The following is a 21,141-nucleotide window of genomic DNA, read 5'->3' as shown; positions in this document are numbered from 1 at the left end:
GGGTGAGTGAGGGCCGCCTAAAATGCCGACCTCTGCTGGCACTTCCTTCATGGCAAAAGCAAGCACCTCGAGTCTTTAATTATCCCAGTGACATCTTTGCAATTACGATTCTGTTTCTCATAATAAATTGGGAATCTTTTTTTCTTATCTCCTGCTTTTCTACAGGATAGTTTACGATTTATTGGCTCACTAAAGATCTGCTATTTTTATTACAGATTTTTGCGGAGTTTCATCGCATCACAAGCAACGATGCCGAGCAACGCTCTTTTTAAATTGCCTCAGAAAACCTGGCGACCGTCCTTGAACTGACAGGGCAAGACAAAGCCGGACATTTCCTACCAGACTGTTGAAAGAATGGATGACGTTAAAGAATCGGAGAAACAAGGTATACCTGTTTAGAATTTAGCCTTCATTGACTGTTAGCGGAAGTCCCAATCCAGCTAGCTTTCTATTGCAACCGAATTGGTGCCGACTCAGTTCATGTGATAGGCGGGTGCAAACTATGTAAATTGAATTCGAGATATCTAACAGTGAGCTGTACGGCATCTGAAATTCCAAATGCTTCTGTAAATTAATTTTAAATTGTGAGTGACCGTCTGGTGATAAGTAACATTAAAAAAATGGGTGAATGGCTGCATTTAAGAATAAATATAAATTTGCATTACTGATGTGATGCTTAAATACAGACTTCATATTTTGTGTTGAATTGCCGTGATACTTGGCACTGAGCACAATTGTATGGATTAGCTTAAAAAACAATCTATTAGCGTGGGTGATTAATCTGTTCATTAAGTGTGCATATGAGGAAACAAAATCAGGCCCTTCTTTCTCACCTGGTAGGATTTGGCTGCATGGTATTACTGTTTTACCCCATATCCGGATGCAGCGGATGCTAAGAGCGATTCCAGCCAATCGTGCTCTTTGAACGTAGCACATAACACGTGTCAGTGCGCCCGCTCTCTAGGGACACATGACACTCGCACGGCTTTGGATCTGCTTTGATGGCTCGCAGCATCCGCTGCGCCCTGACTAAGGTGAAACGGAGTATAGTGTAGATGGTGGTTGGACAAAAAAATTCTGAAGTGTCTGTGCTATGTGGTATGAAAATATTTTCAAGGGATACTTAACAATATTTGAAATATACCGATCGTGTTCAGAAATAGGCTGAATATGATCAATAATATCCGTAAATGACAATCTCACGTTTGTATTTTGAGCCTGAAGGCTGAATTTTTCGTTCTAAACGAGATACCTTTCTGGCTTTAATGCAAGGCATTAGATGCATCCGTGTTAAGAGCCTTTGCACATACATCAACCGCATCTAGGAGTTTTAGATATCGCAGTGCTCCCGAAACTTACTGTTGACCGGAGATGGTCCATCTTTTGCGTTGTTTGTGCTACTCCTTGGCTCACCAGTCGAACAACGTGGTGAAGTTTGGGTACCCGATGATGACCTAGCCTGGAGAAGATATTCCAGCTGCTCCAATGACCAATTCAGCTTTGATTTGCCAAGAACAATATTAGGGTAACTGGTTTGGGGTGTTAGGTTTAGGGAGTATGTACTCAACCTTTTTCAGCTACACTCTCAGAAAAAAAGGTGTACTATTACACCCCATGTCCCATATAATACACCCCAAAACTTCAATTCGACGTACAGCGCCCCATAATCGAACAGGCGTCCTCAAAGTTTACGAGGGGCTTGATAGCCGTGTGGTACAACTTATTAAGATAGCTGATGTACGTATTAATGACTACAAAAAAGATTATCGGAGTTTTCTTGGCCGTACTGCAAAAGCTTTGTGTTTTCTTTCTTTGGTCTTTGATACGTACTTTAGCAATTTAATAAGTTATATCGCACCGTTATCAAGCCCCTGGTAAAATTTGGTGCCGTCTGTTCGACTATAGGGCGCTGTACGTCGAAATGAAGTTTTGGGGTGTATTATATGGGACAAAAGGGTGTATGGTGATACCCTTTTTTTTTAGAGTGTAGTCTATCATCAGTTACTTGTATCTGCTCTAAGGGCACGCCTCTCTTTTTTTTAGAAAGCCTTCGATTTTATGATTTGTTTTAATTCCCAACCTTTGTTTCAGACGTGCCCCGCAGTCTATTCCATCGCAGTGTGTCCCAGGACCTCGACAGAGCGCTGCAGTGTGCTTTTTGTAAATCAAGCTTATGAGAGAGAGACTCTGGAAGCTGTGGCACTTTGTTTCGGCCTGGCATGGGTTTTCGGCCTTCACTACTTTGTTAAATATTGTCGCACATTTGTTTGTTTTGAGAGACTTTAGGTGTTAAACATTCAAAGCTGGGCTGCATGGGCACAAGACTGCTGACCAACCTAAATTTAAAAAAAAAATTTTTTTTCACACATGGCTGTTAAAGGAATGTTGTTCTGGGCTTGTGTAATGCATTCGCATTTAAGTGAACATTATTTTTACTTTCTTGAGCACATGTATTCCTGAAGGTCTAAAACCCATGCCAAATTTTTGTTCTTTTTTTAATTTATAAACAGGGTGACACAAGTCACCGGACTCGATCAAAAATGGACCGTAAAAATCGTCGCCTTCACGTCGTAGACCGTGGCAAGTTTATTTGCCCTATTATTTACAGAAAAAGAGCTACGCTTTGTAATTAAAAAAAAAACGACCTGTGAAATACACCTTTGACGAAAAATTGAGATCGCTACGTACAGCCGTCAATTTTTACAGTCCATTTTAGGTCGAGCCTGGTGAGTTGAGTCATCATAGATATTAGTAATTTCTTGAGCAGATATGTTCCTACAGGCCAAAAACCCTTCCCAGGTTTTTTTTTTAAATTTATAAATATACTAGTAATTTTACTGCCTCATATTTTATGATTGGGAGCTCTTTTACTAGGGTTTTTGATTTTTTAGTCATTTTCATTATATAAGGGAACAAACGGCATTGAAAAGAGCTGTCTCTTTGTAGCTTTTTTTTTCTCTACAAGTTTTCTTATTCTTGAATTGATATTAGGGTGTCTACAATATGTTTTAGTGCTGTGAAACGAGCCAGAGCAATTAGATCCTGCATGTAGAAAGCTCAATTAAGATTTAACCAAATGTGAATTTTTCTGCAGAAATTTCAAAGCTTAGCTCCCTTCACATGAAAAATAAGACCAAAAAACTGGCCAGTGTCAATAGCAGTCATGTCTGCAGATGATGGAGTTAGCGATGGTTGTAACTCCCGGTAGGCACAACGAGCAGATGAGATCGCCTTCTGCTTCCTGTGCTTAGAACAAAATGACGTCGCAGTTTACAAGCATTGCTAACGCTGCAAGCATGTCCACCGTAGGCCCTGGCAAGTTGGTCTAATTTTTCACAGGAAAGAGGCGAAATTCCTTACAATTTCAACAGGTAACATGCACATTCAGTGAATGCTTTAACTTTTAATGTGCAGGCACCAATTTTACGGGCTCGTTCCGCAGCACTAAGAACCATTGTAGATTCCTATATAAATGCTAGTCATGTAAAATTTAGGCAAGTTCTTCAGTGCCGAGATGGCAGTATTTTCTTGTTTACTTTCTTGTGATGTGCAATTGTTTTTATTTACAGTGCTGTGTAGCTCTAGAATAAATATATTTCCACAATGAAAGTGCTAGTTTTTTTTTCGACAGATAGCTGGTGCAACGTGTTTCGTAAAATGGTGATGTCAGGTGTTAAAGCCTGCCTGAAAGTTTTACGAGTGTTGTCCGTATATCCAGTCTTCGCAGCTTCTTTAACGACAAAGGCTTGCTTTTTCCAAATAAAGGTGTGCGACGTTTCATGTGTACTGCAATATTTAGCTGTGAATGGGAGTGAAAGGTCTGCGGTATTGAATACCTCCCTGCTCTGAAAAGACACTTTGTGCAACTTTTCAGAAGATATACCTTTTGAAAGAGGTTGCACAATCTGCCTTTCTTTATAGGAAGCTGTTCAATGCCGCAAACCTTTCACTCCTATTCACAGCTGAAGGGTCTCCTTACTATTAATTTCGGCTCTAAAAGTGTTAAAATTCGTCCACAAAAGGACAAAAATTACTCTCTCATTAGTATAAAAATTAACCCCTAAAAGGGTAAAAAGTGATCCTCAAAGGGACGAAATTTACTCCCCCGTCACTATAAAGATCCTCCCTTTAAGTGGCAAAATGAATCCCCCAAGGGACGAAATTTAGTCCCAAATAAAAAAGAAGTTAGTCCCCCAATCATCACTGTTGATCCCCAAAGAAATCAAAGTTACTCCCCCAATTAAAAACACGACGGCGCTCAAGGGACCACAATTAATCCCCCGAAGAGTTGAACTTAGTCCCTGATGCCCTGCTGTAGGCATCAAATGCACTTCTTTAAACGGTTCAAAACTTTGACCTCAAGGGATCAATGGAAAGGGACTAAAAGAAAAGGGAGGGACTAAACCGGGGTTTTGCCGTTTTTGGGGAGTCACTCTCAGTGACATCGATTTAGTCCCCAAAAAGGACGAAGTACTACTTTTTTTTTAAGAGTGTGCAGGATGCACTGCAATACGTTTTCAACAGCATTCAACAAGCCGAAAACTACATAGGCCTACAATATGATCCTTCAAAATCAGAACTCCTTCTAGATCACAAACCGCGCATGGGAACCACCAAGGATTCCCCTTGAACAAAATGGTGCCCCCATCCCACGGCCTAACAACATCTGCCGTTTAGGATTCCACATTAAGCCCGATGGCTGTGGCTCTACCACAGTTAATAACCTCCTCCAACAAGACGAACAGGTTCTCAACATGCTTCGCCGCCGTCTCGACCTCCTCTCGCGGACTCAAAAAAAGGAGCACGATGAGGCTCTGCGATATCTTACTGATATCCCGCCTCCGCTACCACCTTGCGTACCCCAAACTCAAATAAAAATAGAAAATGAAACCGGATGCTCTCATTCGTAAAAGCACCAAGCTCGCCATGGGCCTACCCATCACCGCTAGCACCCACCGCCCCCTCGATTTGGGCTATCATAATACCCTAGATGAGCTCGTTGCTATTCATAAACGCAGTCAGGAAATCCGCGTACTCAACCCCCAGGGAAGACACATTCTCACTCATCTGGGCTATAAGGTTTCACTCTCACCTTTTCCGAAAAAAGCAGCTCTCCCCACCACCACCCATTCACATCTTATCACGTCACACCTCCCTCGACACATGCACCCGATGCTGAATTCAGTACGACGCCATCAACGTATGACTTTTTGACACGTTAGATGGCCCGCACCCCTCATCGCACATACCTCTACACAGTTGCCAGTACGACTGGTACAGACACGGCATACCGGTCACGGATCATCATTTCAATACAATACACACCGCCGTGCTTCTTCCCATTGACCCTTGCTAGGCGGGACTACGCGCCATTGTAGCGGCTATCACCCATACCTGCATGCGCGGGCTCTTTTACCCCCTATATACCCATCGTCTTCACCGACTCTTTGGCAGCCTTCCCCGACCCTCCCTAACCCCACTTTGCTGTCCTTTCTCGCCACCATACTCTTAGATCAAATTCACCTGGCTCAGCACATTCAGTCCACTCTCGAGTACGCCACCAGAGGCCTCCTGGTCATATTCTTAGGCCTAATGAAGTTTTATCTCTCTCTCTCTCTCTCTCTCCATAAAACTGCATTTCATGCATTAATGGACTTTGAAGGTGAAACTCGCTGCCAATATTTTTGTCGTTGGCGAAGTTGTCAACACCTCGCCATCGACGGATTCGGACTAAAAAAAATCGTGTATTGTTAGTGACGTAAAAGTGCCTTTTTGAACATATTTTTGTTATAATTAAGCACTTTTTATATTTTGCCAACGCCTTGGTTTTTGCGAAAAACAGGTAAAATAATGTTTACCCAGAAAGGTTCGATTGAGCGAAAGAAACCCTGTTCTTAGTAGGTCAATATATTCTGATAACTTATGCAATAGGTTTTATCACGCATTTTGCAGTGTTTTAAGGGTGATGCATTAAAAATGTCATAAAAAGCTGATATTCACTTCGAATTAAAAAGAAGCCCTACTTAAATAAGATTTAAAATTTCTCTGTCTTCGTAGAAAAGAAAATGAAGTACACTGAAAAAAAATATTTTGATAAAAATGTTATACTATATTTCCTAAAAAATGCTCATAATTGAATATTTAGCCAAAACCCCAGCATAAAAAAAGAAGAAAAACTCATAAAGCTAATCAGTCTGAAAATATATTCTCAACGGTTATGGGTAACATAGAATACACATAAAAAACGAGCACACTTAAAACGTATTTATAAATGCGAAAAAATATTTCAATATTGCAAATATTGAAAAATAGTCAGTATCTAAAGCAAAAAAATATGATGAGTCATTCCACTCTGTGAGGGTAGATGACCAGCGAAGCTGTTCAGCGAACGACACAGGCGTGAAATAGAATTTTAAACAAACGTACGAACACATTTATTAGAGAGTCTTATGGCTGGTTGAGACATGTACAACGAGCGCGATGCGTCCGTTGCAACCGAAGCGACCGGAACGACCGCTCTACGCCGCGCGTACACACACCTGCAACCACTGCAACAAGCGCAGCGGGTCGGCAGCACGGCGACCGCTTCTACCCCGCCGTCAGCTGTTTCAGCGGTGCCCCTAAAAAGCGGACGCACAGCCACTCAATACCGCAACAGAATATAGACAGACAGATTTCTATAGCCTAAAGCTTTATTAATATTTTTTTTCATGATAGGCTTGCAGGGTACGGTAAATGAAAAGAAAAGAAAAAAAGAAAAGAAAAATTTGCAGTACGCCGTCTTGGACGATCACGACTCTAATACACGACTTTGCCAATAGCACAAATCTCGCCACACGCCTTTTCTACGATTATAAAAGACGATGTAATCTTATCAGCGATATAGCAACGTAGAAATACGATTTCGTGATCAGGTAGACGTTGCGAGCGTTCAGGATAGCTAACACTAGTCACTTTTCTCCGGTGATGAAAACGCGTGAAAATTCGCATCCTTTATACGGTACGCGTCAGTAATACCTTGAACTTGAGCACACGCATGAAATGCGCCAATTTAGAAATCCGGGCGATGTTCGAGGACAAATGCTTAGAAAGCACCACTGTAGTCGAAGTAAACAAACACGACGGCACGGGCGTTTCTGCTGTCTTGTGAGTGCAACCACGACATCGCCGCACTAGTAGGTGGATCTTCCCTTCTAATACGTGCTAGGTTATCATAGCGACACACGACGAAAATTCACAGTCAAGGCTAGCGCTTTTACGCGGAACGATGAACTTTCACCCCGCCGTCGACTATCACCACCGACGCCATGTTTGCAGACAGAAGGAGCCGGCCGGCGACCGGCATGCAACGCGCGCGACCCATTCTCCTCGACCTGTGATTGGTCTGTCGTTGCGGTAGCTTCGGTCGTTTCCAACGCATCGGGGAAAGTTGGGCTCGCTCCAACTCCTTGCGTCGTGAACGACACGTGCGTGCGTCCCTCCGTCGCTATGGCAACTGACGGTTGCAGACCCTTGCAACGGTCGTTTCGGTTGTTCCGGTCGTTCCGGTCGCTACGGACGCATGTGTGTGAACGGGCCTTTAAGCAACCATTTTTGCACATGATACGGTACGACGGACCCTATGGTACAAACTGCGGATCTGGGAGTCTTCTGTGGTAGCCCATGCGCAGTTCGTACCGGAGGGCCCACCGTACCGTATCGGATGTGCAAAAACGGTTCCCTGAAACTCCCTACTGTCTTGATCGGTGCTCATCGTGACGTACGGTACGCACACTCATGTCGAGAACTATCGCCGCCCCGAGGAGCCGGAGAAAACTAGACACGCGTGCGGGGGAATTGTGCCACTAAATTTAGCGGGAAAATTGACGTCACGTGACACCACTTCGTGACGTCATGTGACATCACAAAGTCGTGTGACGTCACGAGGCCGTGATGTGATTTCTCTTGAAGCACACGTAAAATCCACTGGACCCTAGCTATAAGCAGTTTCGCTGTAAAACAAAAAACAACAATACATTAGGTGTAAAAATACAAATCTTGGGGTTACATAGCTAACAGCTAAGAAAACAAATGAGCAAAGTTTGAAACCAAGTTTAACTTTGAAAGAGCAAAACTTTCTTTTTGTATTTCGCTTCATTGTTAGCTTTGGATAGATTGTAAAATGCTTCCTTCAATGCAAAAAGTAAAATACGTTCCCTCTAGAAATAGACACTTTATGGTAATATGCAGCTTGTAACTGAGACAACAAATCTGAAAGCTTGACAGAGTAAAATATTTTTAAAAGGGAAAAAATATTTGTTTTAACTTAGGCCCAATGGAGCCTCATTGCGCAAGTCTCTCGCTGTGCAGGGTAACTTTAAGTCAGGAGGTGAGCGACTCAATATGGTCTCCTGTAACAAAATCTCTCTTCACTAACCGCTCTAAAAGCAAAATTCAGGAATATTTTTTCTTGAGTTTTAACTTCTTGTAATTTCCAAATGGATTAACTTTTTTATATATAAAAAATCTTTCGTTTTAACGGAAGTCTGGGAGGATAAGGTAAAAGGTAATTAGAAATTTCCCGTCCCCCTAAATGGTGGCTCCCGCATTTCGCTCAACAGAAATTAAAAAAAGAAAATACAACAAAACTAGCTTAAAACACGACTTGAGACTCTTGGGCAAGATCAGTGTCCGGTTTCACGGATGAATGAAGGTTCCCTGGAAACCCCATGAGCACAAAAAAGTGAACGGCGCCGGTGTGATACTGTCCTTATGAAGACGTGGACGGCAGCACTGCCACCTGCTATCCCCGTCTCCTTTATACGTGTATCTGACTTCAGTCGCTGACACGGTTGGAACGGCAGGGAGTAGCGTCTTACCTTCGACAATGCTTTGACGTCGTGCACCTCGCGCACGCGCGCGCAGTCAAAGCACGGCGGAAGGCGTGGAGTCTTTCGCCGTCGGATGTTCGAAAGACACGTTCTACAATGCCCTCATATTTTCCGCTGCTATAGCTGGCGTCGTCAGCTGTATAGTACACTAACATCCTGTTATAACGCAGGCAATAATGCGCGTGTCTGTCTGAAGGCGGAGGCTGAAGGAGATGATAGAGCAACGCTAAAAGGATATTCGTTTCATTTAAAAATCACTGCAACTTTTAAACTTTGCTCGATTTTTGTTTGAATTCCAAAACATGCAGCGCTGTTAAGCATGTTTTTTATAGGTGAACTCCTATGTTTTTTAATATAAACTGAGCATTTTCCAATATGTCATATTCTTACAATAACCCGAAACATATATATATATATATATATATATATATATATATATATATATATAATTGGCCGAAAGCCAATTTTTGGCTTTCGGCGGGTTCCTGAAAACTTGGATTCTTTAATTGATTGGATTAAGTACGGTTCATTCATCTGCACATATTCGTTCATATATATATATATATATATATATATATTTCGGGTTATTGTAAGAATATGACATATTGGAAAATGCTCAGTTTATATTAAAAAAAAACATAGGAGTTCAGCTATAAAAAACATGCTTAATAGCGCTGCATGTTTTGGAATTCAAACAAAAATCGAGCAAAGTTTAAAAGTTGCAGTGATTTTTAAATGAAACGAATATCCTTTTAGCATTGCTCTATCATCTCCTTCAGCCTCCGCCTTCAGACAGACACGCGCATTATTGCCTGCGTTATAACAGGATGTTAGTGTACCATACAGCTGACGACGCCAGCTATAGCAGCGGAAAATATGAGGGCGCCGCACGCCGCCGCGTTCCACGCGGCGGCGTGTGTTTCCAGAACACCTCCGATTGGATACATTTCGTTTCTTGTGCACTAATAAGACAGGTAGGAAACGCCAGAAAGCCAAGGTGGAGTGGTGTAGTGGTTAGCACACCCGACCGGACATTGGGAGGCCCAGAGTTCAAATCCTGGCTCCGCCGTTTTTTGGCTTTCGGCGGGTTCCTGGAAACTTGGATTATTTAATTCATTGGACTAAGTACGGTTCATTCATCTGCACAATTTTGTTTATATCCTCCTCGGAGACCACGTACGATGGTGTGAAGTGCCCGTGTTGTATATTCAATAACGTGGCTCTTGATTCTCGCAGATGATGATTATACCGTGTCTCTAAAAGCTCATAAAACAAAGAAGAGTACTACATGTACACGGGCTGTGCTGCTGCACGGTGACGTGAGTGCTCGTCCATACAAGATAGGCGATTTCAGGGCTCGCCAGTATCTCGACACACCTTGTCGAACGATCCTCGCTGGTGATTTTAATTGTGTGCTGGCCGAGAGGGATTGCTCAAAGCGGCTGAAAGCGGACGTCAGCCGGCCGGAACTGCGAAAACTGCTCCGCGACTTCGACCTGGTGGATGCTAAGGACAACGAGAAAACAGCCGACCCAACGTACACGCATTGGTAAGGAAATTGCCATGCTCGACTGGATCGTATTTACCTCTCGGGAGAATTTTCAGCAATGACGCCTGTGTTAGAAGTCCTACCCTTGGCGTTCTCGGAGCACGCTCTGGTCACGGTAACGCTGGGCAGACCCGTGCCGCGAACCCGGAAGTCCTCTTGGTGGAGTGGCTGGAAGCTAAACGAAAGCCTCATCAAAGACGAACAACTGCGCACGCAAATAAAGGAGCTTCTCGAGGGTAAAACGGGAGGTGCGCCCATGAACGCGGTAACCTGGGAGGAGCTGAAAGAGGACGTCAAGCTCAAAGCGTTCCGGCACAGTCAGGAAGAAGCGGCGCGCGAAAGGGCGGAAAAGCGCCGCTTGATGAAGACCCTGGAAATCCTCATCGCAGAGGAAAATCGTTCCCCGGGACTCTTCAGTCAAGATATCCGCGATTGCTAAGGCAATATTCTGGAGCTTCTCGAGAAGGAGTACCGCGGTGCCATGGTCCGAAGCAGGACGCTGTTCCTCGAGAGAGATGAAGAGCCGAGCAAAATATTCAAGACGAAGGAACGCCAGCACGCTTCACGCAACAAGATCGGGAAGCTCCAAGTAGGCGACGTCGAGGTTACCCGGCAAGACGAAATCGAAGGCGCGTTTTTGCAGGCCTACACCGACCTGTTCACGAGAGTTGAGGACGACGGCGTTCTCCAAACGACAGGAGTGGCGCTGCCCAAGATATCCCCAAAGGTCCGCAAACAAATGAACCAGACAATAACGGCATCAGAGGTCGAGGAAGCCATCAAGGAATTAGCTCCGCGCAAATCGCCAGGAGTGGACGGGCTCGGTAGCCAGTTCTACAAGACGTTCTCAGCCCAGCTGTGTCCTATCCTACGAGACGTGTACGCCGACGTACTGAAGCGAGGACTGCTGCCACCATCCATGCGACAGGCGGTAACGGTGCTCATCCAGAAGAAAAACTCAAAGGGTACCCCGAAGGTCGACCATTTCCGGCCCATCAGTCTGCTAACAAGCGACTATAAAATCCTAGCCAAGATTCTGGCAAAGCGGCTGGAGTGGGGTCTACGGGACGTCGTCGGAGAGCATCAGGCCTACGGCATCAAGAGACGGACCATCAGCACCAACCTGCACGCGATGCGAATCGTGTGCGAGGCAGCGCAGGTGTTGAAGCTTCCAGTGGCATTGCTTCAGGTAGATCTGAGCAAAGCCTTCGACCGGGTTCGCCATTCGTTCCTCTTCCGGCTCATGGAGGAGTGTGGGATCGGGGTGCGACTGCTACGATATGTGCAGCTGTGCTACCGTGACATCACGACGCGGCTCCTGGTCAACGGCAACAGGACGGCTCCCATTGCAGTTACCCGATCCGTGCGACAAGGCTGCCCGATGTCGCCTATTCTGTTCGCATTGTACCTGGAACCGTTGTGCAGGGCCATTATCGGTGACGCGAGCATTCGTGGGCTGTCCCTAGCGTTGGGTACGCTTAAAGTGCTCGCCTACGCAGATGACGTCACGGTGTTGTGCTCGTCAAGGATGCAAGTGCGCGCTGTAACCCAACACATCGCAGACTTCTGCAGTGTCTCGGGTGCGGCGATGAACACAGACAAATCTGTCGGAGCTTGGCTTGGAGACTGGGACTTGAAACCGGAGCAGTTCCTCGGTGTCACCTGGACGACGAGCGTTTCGAATTACCTAGGGCTCAGTTTGACCGCAGAGAGACTGAGTGGCCGATGCGGTGGTTTGGACATTAATCGCCTCAGAAGTAAGGTGCTTGACTGGCATGCTAGGGAACTCTCTTTGTTCAATCGCGCATTTATTTGTAACTCTGTTTTTTTTCCGACCGTTTGGTACGCGGCACAAGTGTTGCCGTGCTCCCAAAGTGACGTGGCGAAGGTGCATCGATTTTTCGCAACGTTTATCTGGGACTCGTGTTTTGAACGTATGAGGCGTGACAACCTATTTGTAAGCCAGAAGAAAGGAGGGTTGGGCCTTGTAAACGTAGAACTTAAGCTGAAAGTACAGCGTTTCCTATTTTTCCGCGATCAAGGCAATCCTCTCGTGATTTCTGCGTTTAAGGAGCTGGGAGGAAGCGTTTTGGGGCCGCGGCTCAAGGGGGGCACTGGGGACTTCCGGGCACGTGCTCTGAAGTTTTACCAGGAAACAGCAGCGGCGAAGGAATTTTTCCGAGCCCGCTTTTTCGACGAGTACCTGCAGAAAGTTAAAAAGAAATCTCTATACTGCGACACAGTTGATTTGCTCATACCGCCCCCACTCTATCGCAGCTTTCCGGGAAGTGTGGATAAATCGGATGTATTTCGTCGCTTACGTAGATACCCTGTCAGAAAGGCAGTCAAGAATTTTTTCCTACGCTTCCATTTCGAAGTACTGCCGGTCAAGACGTGGCTGGTTAAAAAAGGTTTCTTTGAACCGTGGTCAACAAATTGCGCGTTGTGTCCGTTTCCCGAAACACTTGAACATGTGTTTTTGAACTGTACGAATGCGGAGCTTTTTTGGGCAGAGCTTCGAGCAGTGCTGCAGATAGATCTTTACGTAGAGTGGAAGAGCGCGAAATTTCTGCTTTTCGGCGACAGTGCACAGCTCTGCGCTGTGGCGGTCGAGGACGGATCACTTGGAGGTCCGAGAGGAATCCAAGCCCGCCTGGCAACACTTCTGCGACAGCTTTCTGTACGTGAGCAGCCTTCTTGAGGCGACGGAACAACAAGGGCTTGAATGTTGGTCGCTATATGGAACGCGTATGAATAACCGCGCTCTAAAGGCTCAGTGGTAAACAAGGATTCCCGGGCCACTGCGCGAGTGGCTGCTTGGGGTGCATGTGACGTTACAGAGAAATGATTGAGCGAGATACATTTTGAATTGGTGTGTGAATCGCGGTCCTCGCCTGTAAAACAGTGCTCACTGACATGATAAGTGTATGGCAACCAATGTGATCATTTTAAAACATTGTAAATAGACATACTTTTAAGAAAAAAAAAAAAAAAAAAAAAAAAGGTGGAGTGGTGTAGTGGTTAGCACACCCGACCGGACATTGGGAGGCCCAGAGTTCAAATCCTGGCTCCGCCGTTTTTTGGCTCTCGGCGGGTTCCTGGAAACTTGGATTCTTTAATTCATTGGATTAAGTACGGTTCATTCATCTGCACAATTTCGTATATATATATATATATATATATATATATATATATATATATATATATATATATATATATATATTTCGGGTTATTGTAAGAATCTGACATATTGGAAAATGCTCAGTTTATATTAAAAAAACATAGGAGTTCAGCTATAATTAGGGCTCCGTGTTTTCGGATAAATCCGAAAAACTCCGAAAAACACCCGACGTAAATATTTAGTCAATTCGGATTTATCCGATAAACTCCGAATGTTTATGTGCCAATGCCACCCCCCCCCCCCCCCCCAAAGCAAAATAGAAAAAAAAGATAAATTTTTTCTTCTTTCTTTTTTTTTTTTACAATTTGTTTAGCACGAGTCAATGGTCCTGTGAAAATGTAGTCATAATTATCTTTCAAATCTCAGACCGTTGTCAAAAGGGGTCTTGCCGCTTGTCTCTTCAAGGTTGATTCAGGGCAACCGCTCATTGTACATTCGGGTCATGACAAAAGCCACTCTTTTGGTTTCCAGTTGGAGCCATCCGATTTGTGATTTAAAGAAAGGAGAAGCTATGTTTTTGTAACAGTGAAAGCTAGGGACCATAGGATTGCATTAAATAGGAAAGAAGGGCAGTTGAAACTTCTCTATTACATCCTTAACCACTCCACCTCGTGCGGCCGCGGGATAGATTGGTGGGATGACTACGAGCTTCCTTGCGGCTACCTCCAGCAGTTTATTGATTTTAAGTTATCGACGTTTATCCAAGCCACACTTGTGTGCGACTTTTATTGCGGCACAAAAAATTATAGTGCCAATGGCAATGGCACGAACGTCAAATTCAACTGAAGACATTTTAATCGATACAAGCGCGTGTTATTTTTTATTTGGCATACGTTTACATCCGGTTATTATTTACATATTTATTTTCAATAGGAAACACTGTGAAATTAAACTCCGCATTTCGGAGAATTGGCAATCAAACAGATGTAAACTCCGATAAACTCCGAATCTTCGGCAAAAAATAAACTCCGAAAAACACCCTCCGATTTTGACGAAAAAAAAAACTCCGAAAACACGGAGCCCTAGCTATAATGCGCTATATATATATATATATATATATGTATTTGCTTTGAAAAAATATTTGTTTCAAACTTCGTTTTTTTTTCTCGTAATTATCCATATATGACCTTAACGTATTATTTTTTTTTACCGAAAGCTTTATTGTTTTAAAACTGAGTATACGGCTATATTTTTAATATCGGCACTAAATCAAAGTAAAAAAAAAAGCTTTTTGCTTTTAATATTTTTGTTTTTAATTTTGCTTGCTTGTTGTCTGGGTTCTAAACTGTCCATAACCCTTGAGTAGACGTTTTTAGACCAGCCACCTCTTTATGCTTTCTTTTTTTCGTACTGCGTATTTCCTTAAATGTTCAATATTGGGCATTCATTTTAGGAAACAAAGTACCACCGTTTTTATTAAAATATTTTATGAAAATATGCTTTGTTTGCCTTATTCATAACACACGAAATTTAAGTCTTCTTATAGACCGGCACGCTGTTTACAAACAAGCCCTCGTTTGCCCACACCAGGTGTGGGCACTGCGCGTGCGCAGAAGCCGAATTCGCGTGAACTAAAGCGTCTGCGCATGCGCAGTGCCGTCGACAGCGCCACCGCAGCTGTGTGACGTCAGGGCCGCGTGTCGGTCTATAGTATCTTGTCTTTGAAAATACCAAGTGAATATGAGCTTCTTAAGAAATTTTAACAGATATGCACACTTAAAACACTGAGCATTGCGTGACAAAACCTGTTGAATAAGCTAGAAGAATATATTGCCCTATACTCCGCGACAACGTTTCTTGGCATTACCGGGGAGAGGAAGAGAGCCCGCGCACAACTTTATTCAGCGCTTAAAATGGAAGAGAGAACGCGTGCCTGTACCTTCCACTGCATTGCCAAGAAAAGTGGTCGCGGAGTATAGTAAACACGGTGTGTATTTCAATGTTTATTTCAAACTTTTATCAGAAAAATTATGTATTTAACCCTTTGGGGCCTGTCTTCCGCAAAATTGAAGGTGCGTGAAAATTTAATAAAAAATCACCAGTAACAGATAGAATTTTATTAGACTGGATCCCTATGGGTCGAGTTTAGACTTGCATCGTTTGGCGTGGAATGACGCAGACGCTATAAGACGGTCTGGCGATCAAGGTTGATATTTGTGTAAATAATTTGGTGACAAATATTCCAAATGTAGGTCAATGCAATGATACCGAATGCACGAGGACAGTGTTGTGCATTGATCGCTCACTTGGAGTAGCGTCTGAGAAATCACGCGACTGATCGACGCAGCCCATTTTGCACTTCACCAACATATTCAAGTTCAAAAGTATTAGACTTTATTTTCCTATTTTATGACGCACACCTGATTTCGAACGCCGCACCAGGTGACTGTGCTTACGTCAGCTGTCGTCGTTATATTACCCCGATGCAACGATCGTCCATAGAGAAATGACGAAAACAAAACGCCGTGTGGTAGGATGCCGCGAACGTGATTTGCCGAATTATGGAAATTAGCCACCAAATGGATTCTTATATTCAGTCGTCGGAATCGAGCCGTGCCATCTGGTCAAGGTAAGTCAAACACACCAACTTTACTCTTACGGTTTCGGCGCTGAACTTCCTTATGGAAAATCAGTGGAGCAGCCAGGAGGCTGGTCGTTCTTTGTTTCTATCGGATGCATCTGCGCATTTTCGGCGCACGATGACGCTCCTTGTTTTGATCTACGTCTAAGATAAGACAGGCACGACGTACACGCCAGAAATGAAGGACAGAACGCGGGAGACAGTTCACGGTCTGTTGCACGGGGCCTCCTTTCCACTCCGCTTAGAGGACGCAATCGGAAAGTGCCATGGGAAAATAGATTGAGAGGCTTACCTGCTTAAAGACTCCGTCCGTACTTTCTTTTCGAGTTTCGATCGCTACCGGCGCCATGAACTCGACATCCCCGCTGAGCAGCTTACACGAGCGCTACGTGCACCTGGCAGACCCACGCACGCGGTCCTGGCCCCTTATGGGCAGCCCGCTGCCCATCGTGGCCTTGTTAAGCTTCTACCTCCTGTTCGCCCTACACCTGGGACCCCGGCTGATGCGAAACCGCCAACCGTTTAACATCCGACGCCTGGTGGTCGCCTACAACGTCGCCATGGTCTGCATGAGCCTCTACTTCATCTACGTGTCCGTGGAGTACGCTAAACTCAGGAGCGAAGGTTCGCTGCTCTGCTGGCCGTCGGACCCGCGACCTTCGGACGAGAACATGTACTTTCTGCACCGTGCCTGGTATTACATGCTCATGAAGGCTGGCGAGATGCTGGACACGCTGTTCTTCGTCCTCCTCAAGAAGGACACCCACCTGAGTTTCTTGCACATTCTTCACCACTCCCTGGCACTCTGGTCGGTCTGGTTAGTGCTCACGCTGGGACTCACCGGTCAGGTTTATGCGTTCCCGCTGCTCAACTCCGCCGTCCACGTTGTGATGTACGGCTACTACGCGCTCGCCGCGTTGGGCCCGAGCTACAAGAAACACCTGTGGTGGAAGAAGTACGTGACGTTGTTCCAGATTGCCCAGTTTCTGATGCTCTCTGTGCATGCTTTGATACCGGCCCTTGTGGATTGCGGCTTCCCTAGGAGCCTGGCTTGCGTCGGTGCGTTCGAGGGACTCATGTTTGCTTGCCTCTTCTCCGAGTTCTACTACGGCGCGTACGTTTTCCGCCGCGGAAAGTCAGCTTGATCGTGTCCCCCTGTGACATTCCAATGACGTGTGATAGCGAAGCAGGATGCGAGAGCATTTGAACCTTTGTTGTTTTGGACGATACACGAGGAGCATTCTGGAGTGAAAGAGAACGCATGTAAGTTATACGGAATATCAGTCTCGTATACTTTATGTATAAAATTCCTTGGCAAAAGTAATATACTTAACGTATATCTTGTACTGCTGTGACAAGGTTTCGAAACGTATCTTTAAATTATACTTGTATTATACTATTAAAATATACTTTCACTGTTCACATCTTCGTCGCCAGCCTGAACGATCCATGCAGCGCGGAGCCCAGAAAAATATTACGCTTGTTTTCGTTGCCGCGCTGTCGTAGCCTTATAAATTTCAACTGTAAAAAAAAAATGTAGCTTTGCTTTTCAATCACATCTGAACTACGGTGTAATTACGGTACGGCTACGCACATCAGTCATATGCTTTAGTTTGAAGAAGTGGTTTTTGATAACCAAGTATCTCAGGTACATACAAAAGTTAATTTTGAAGAAAGTAAATTAAATGTCCAGGATATCAAGGAGCGGCACGAATTCAGCAGTCAGGTCTCTGCAAAGCGAATACTTTTATAGTCACCTGTCCTTCAGCCTGCTAACCTTCTCTACTACGCTCGGTGAACCTCGGGCAGAGTCAGATCGAGGCACGTGACTTCCTGATATGTCCTAGAAGCGAGGTCACTCTCGTGATCTACGTACTAACAACGAAGCAGAGGAGAGGGTTGTGTGTGTGGAGAGGCCATGGGTAGCTTCGTAGCCTATGGTGTCTTTTTTTTGTTTTTTGGTCTCCTTCTGTACGTTTTCATGGCTACAAGGGAAACTTTCGAAGTGGAACATTGCGGCACTTGTGGGTCCGCGTCCAAGCTCGTTTCAGACGTGAAATGATATTTGTATCAAAAACTGTGCCTTGAAGTGCTCTCCGAAATAATGCTCTCGCCCTGTCTTGTTCTATGGTTCTTATACCTCATGCCTGGAATACGAGGTGTGGAAAGGTACCTAAATTGCAAAAAAATATACACAGAAATAAATATGCATTACTGTTTTTCCGACAGTATATGCGACCTGCCTACAGCCCTTCGTCACTGTGAAGTTTACCTGTTTCTATTTTTGGTTTTCTGTTCTGACTCACTCCAGTTGTCTCATGAAATCAGCCCTATTACGTGGCCAAGAATGAATAGAACTTCGTTTACGTCAAAGCGTTAAATTTGGGCTGTTTTATATAGAATTAGTAGGATCATGTCGAACGCTACCAACAGAGGCTCTTTGCTTTACAACGCTGGCTGACATTATTGGTGATGTGCTTTAATATCAGAGATTTTGAATGGTGAGTTTATTGAGGTTCCATCACTCGGAATTGTTTTCCAAGTTTCTCTGTTCCTCTGCATAAATGAGAGATGCGTCTTCGAGGTATTGACAGCAAATAGAAGCATTTAGCTGGCGTAGAAAATGCATTGTTTTACCTAATCTCGTCGATCCACCTTCCGTGTTACCCATAGTTGCGGTGCCCACAAGGATTTTGGAGGTTAAGAATATCTTTCGGGCGCACTAAACTATTTTATTGTTAATGAATTGATCAACCGAAACAAAAACGGGTGGCGGCTTGTACTGCATATTCTAGTCTTCGACACTGCGGACCCCTAATCCCGTGACGGTCCAGAACGGTGGTCTTCAGCCACTCAGGTTTCGGGAACTTCTTCTTGATAGACGGAAAGGGTAAGGGATCCCACACGCCAGAGGGGATGGGGAAATTGGACGATTCCGATTCCGAAGGGGTAAATAAATAAAACAACATTTTTGAAAATTACCTTAAAGCTCTGCAACAGAATATAATCAGCCCTAATTACCTTGGCGCACATGGTTTCGTTTATTTAAATTTGTGGGACATAGCATTAGTTAAAAAAATCTTTTATTGATCGGCTTGAAAACAGTTGAGGGCTTCGGGAACCCCAAGAAGGCCCTTAGCGCGTCCTAAGGGTCCGCGGAACCGCATTTCAGAAGCACTCGACAAGAAGCTGATTGAGCTCAAGCATTGATCCATAGCCATATAAAGACCCAAACTTCTACAAAACAACCTTCTTCAGGGTCACACTACGTTTTTGAAGCCTTAGTTCTTGCTCAGTCAGTGTTTTGTGTTACCATCCGCCATTTGCTGATTCGTCTGGTTCCGCGGCTTTTCGCTTCGCCAGCCAAAACAGCAAAGCGTCAACTCCCTAACTGCGCAAAGCCTACCGACTAAGATAGGACTTTAGATACCCATCTACTGAGGCGTTTCCGATAGCACTTGTCTCCCGCCTTTTTTTTATAACTAAGTTTCAACTGAATCGTATGATACCCATCTTCATGGATATGAAATATATACCAACGCAGTTATGTTCCAAATTGCAACGTCATTTTAATTTATATTGTTATTGTCTTTTTATGCTGCGTAAAGCTGCCTTACTGCGTTTTAATATTCCAGTATTTGTGTTAATTTCTTAAGATATAAATTATTAACGGGCACTAATCTATCTTTGGTGTCAATAATTATCGAGGGATGCCCTCGTATTATCTGTTACCATCCCCTCTGTCGAGCACAGTCTAAGGTGTGCGTTTTGCTCTCACGTGTACGGATGTCGTTTTGTTTTCAGTTTTCGAGCACAAAAAACACCGCCTGTTTGTCCTTAACATTCCGAACCCCAAGGTTGTCTCCTGCAGAAACGTAGCATTTTATTTAAGAAGAGAGAAACAAACAAAGACCTGATGCCGGATTCCTGGACATACACCACGCCTGTTTGTGGTAATACCTTTCTACAGCTTGCGTTGTTTGCATCCTATGTGACTTCGCAATAGAATACGTAGATTTGGTGCCTTTCCGAGGTGTTCTATGCGCTTTGACATTATTAAAGTTTCCGCCATGCGTCGCGATTTCACTTATCGTTCTCCTTTCAGCATTTAACTTTGTGAAAGTTTCAGGCGTCTTTGTGACTCATCAGCAGAACGGGCTGTGAATTTGAAATATTCAAGGCAACAAAACATTGTCAAAATAGTTTGCAGAACACCAAAAAAGCGTTACATGCAGTTAGGCTTTAAGTTCACTTGTGCGGCTATTTAATATGGAAACGGGTAACGACCAAAACGGATTGCCACATTTTTGAACGATTTTTTATACAAGAAACAAATAAAACAATGCGCAATATTTCGAAGTTACATTTCAAAATAGTGATATTTGTAGCGGAAAGGAAACTCGAAAGCTAGCAGTAAACTAAGATAGAGCAAATCGGGCGTTGCTAAAGTATATGGTGATAGATCAATCGGCCTCTGAAATTTGGAGATACCAGCTCAACGATGCTAAGGGACAATTTAGCTAGTGCAGTACGACGGTTACTCTAGGAACGTCAATGGGCTTCAGTCTGTACAACTGGGCCTTCCATTTGATCGCTGCTTTGAGACCCCTAACGCCAGAGATTTAAAAGTGCCTTGTATGAAAAACGTGCTTGGAAAATTAATTGAAGTACTGCACGTAGATGATATCTTCATCAATACATTTGTATAATCTCTGTCACACATTGGTATACCATCTTGAAAAAAAATTTACATAATTAATCCCTACTCATTTATGCAGCCGACGAGCTTAACCAATTTGCAGTAGTCTTACTTTATGGCTTCAGTACAGTGGCCTTACTTGAGTTGCCCCGTCACTGCGCTTACAACTCATTCTATTCAGTTATCTTTCATGATACAATATACGCCCCAAGTAGTGCCAGGACACCAGCTACACATTGTTGTCAGATCAAAATCAGCAAA

At 44.1% G+C, this 21,141-nt stretch overlaps 1 protein-coding gene across 1 annotated transcript; it reads left to right on the top strand.

Annotated features, from left to right (window-relative positions):
* Positions 1-16,361: 16,361 nt before the first annotated feature.
* Positions 16,362-20,530, top strand: LOC8050776 (elongation of very long chain fatty acids protein AAEL008004). The gene has a single exon (XM_002435145.5). It carries the CDS (start codon positions 16,529-16,531, stop codon positions 17,324-17,326), a length of 798 nt encoding a protein of 265 aa, XP_002435190.2. The 5' UTR covers positions 16,362-16,528; the 3' UTR covers positions 17,327-20,530.
* The last annotated feature ends 611 nt before the right edge of the window (positions 20,531-21,141 follow it).

This window comes from Ixodes scapularis, unplaced genomic scaffold (assembly GCF_016920785.2).
Source record: "Ixodes scapularis isolate PalLabHiFi unplaced genomic scaffold, ASM1692078v2 PGA_scaffold2__306_contigs__length_199485367, whole genome shotgun sequence".
NCBI classification, from domain to species: Eukaryota; Metazoa; Arthropoda; class Arachnida; order Ixodida; family Ixodidae; genus Ixodes; species Ixodes scapularis.
Note: the sequence above shows the minus strand (reverse complement) of the source record. Positions and strands in the feature narration are given on the sequence as shown.

Bases quoted from the DNA above. Each gene is read 5' to 3' on its own strand.
- LOC8050776 (XM_002435145.5), top strand. From the start codon at position 16,529: ATGAACTCGACATCCCCGCTGAGCAGCTTACACGAGCGCTACGTGCAC.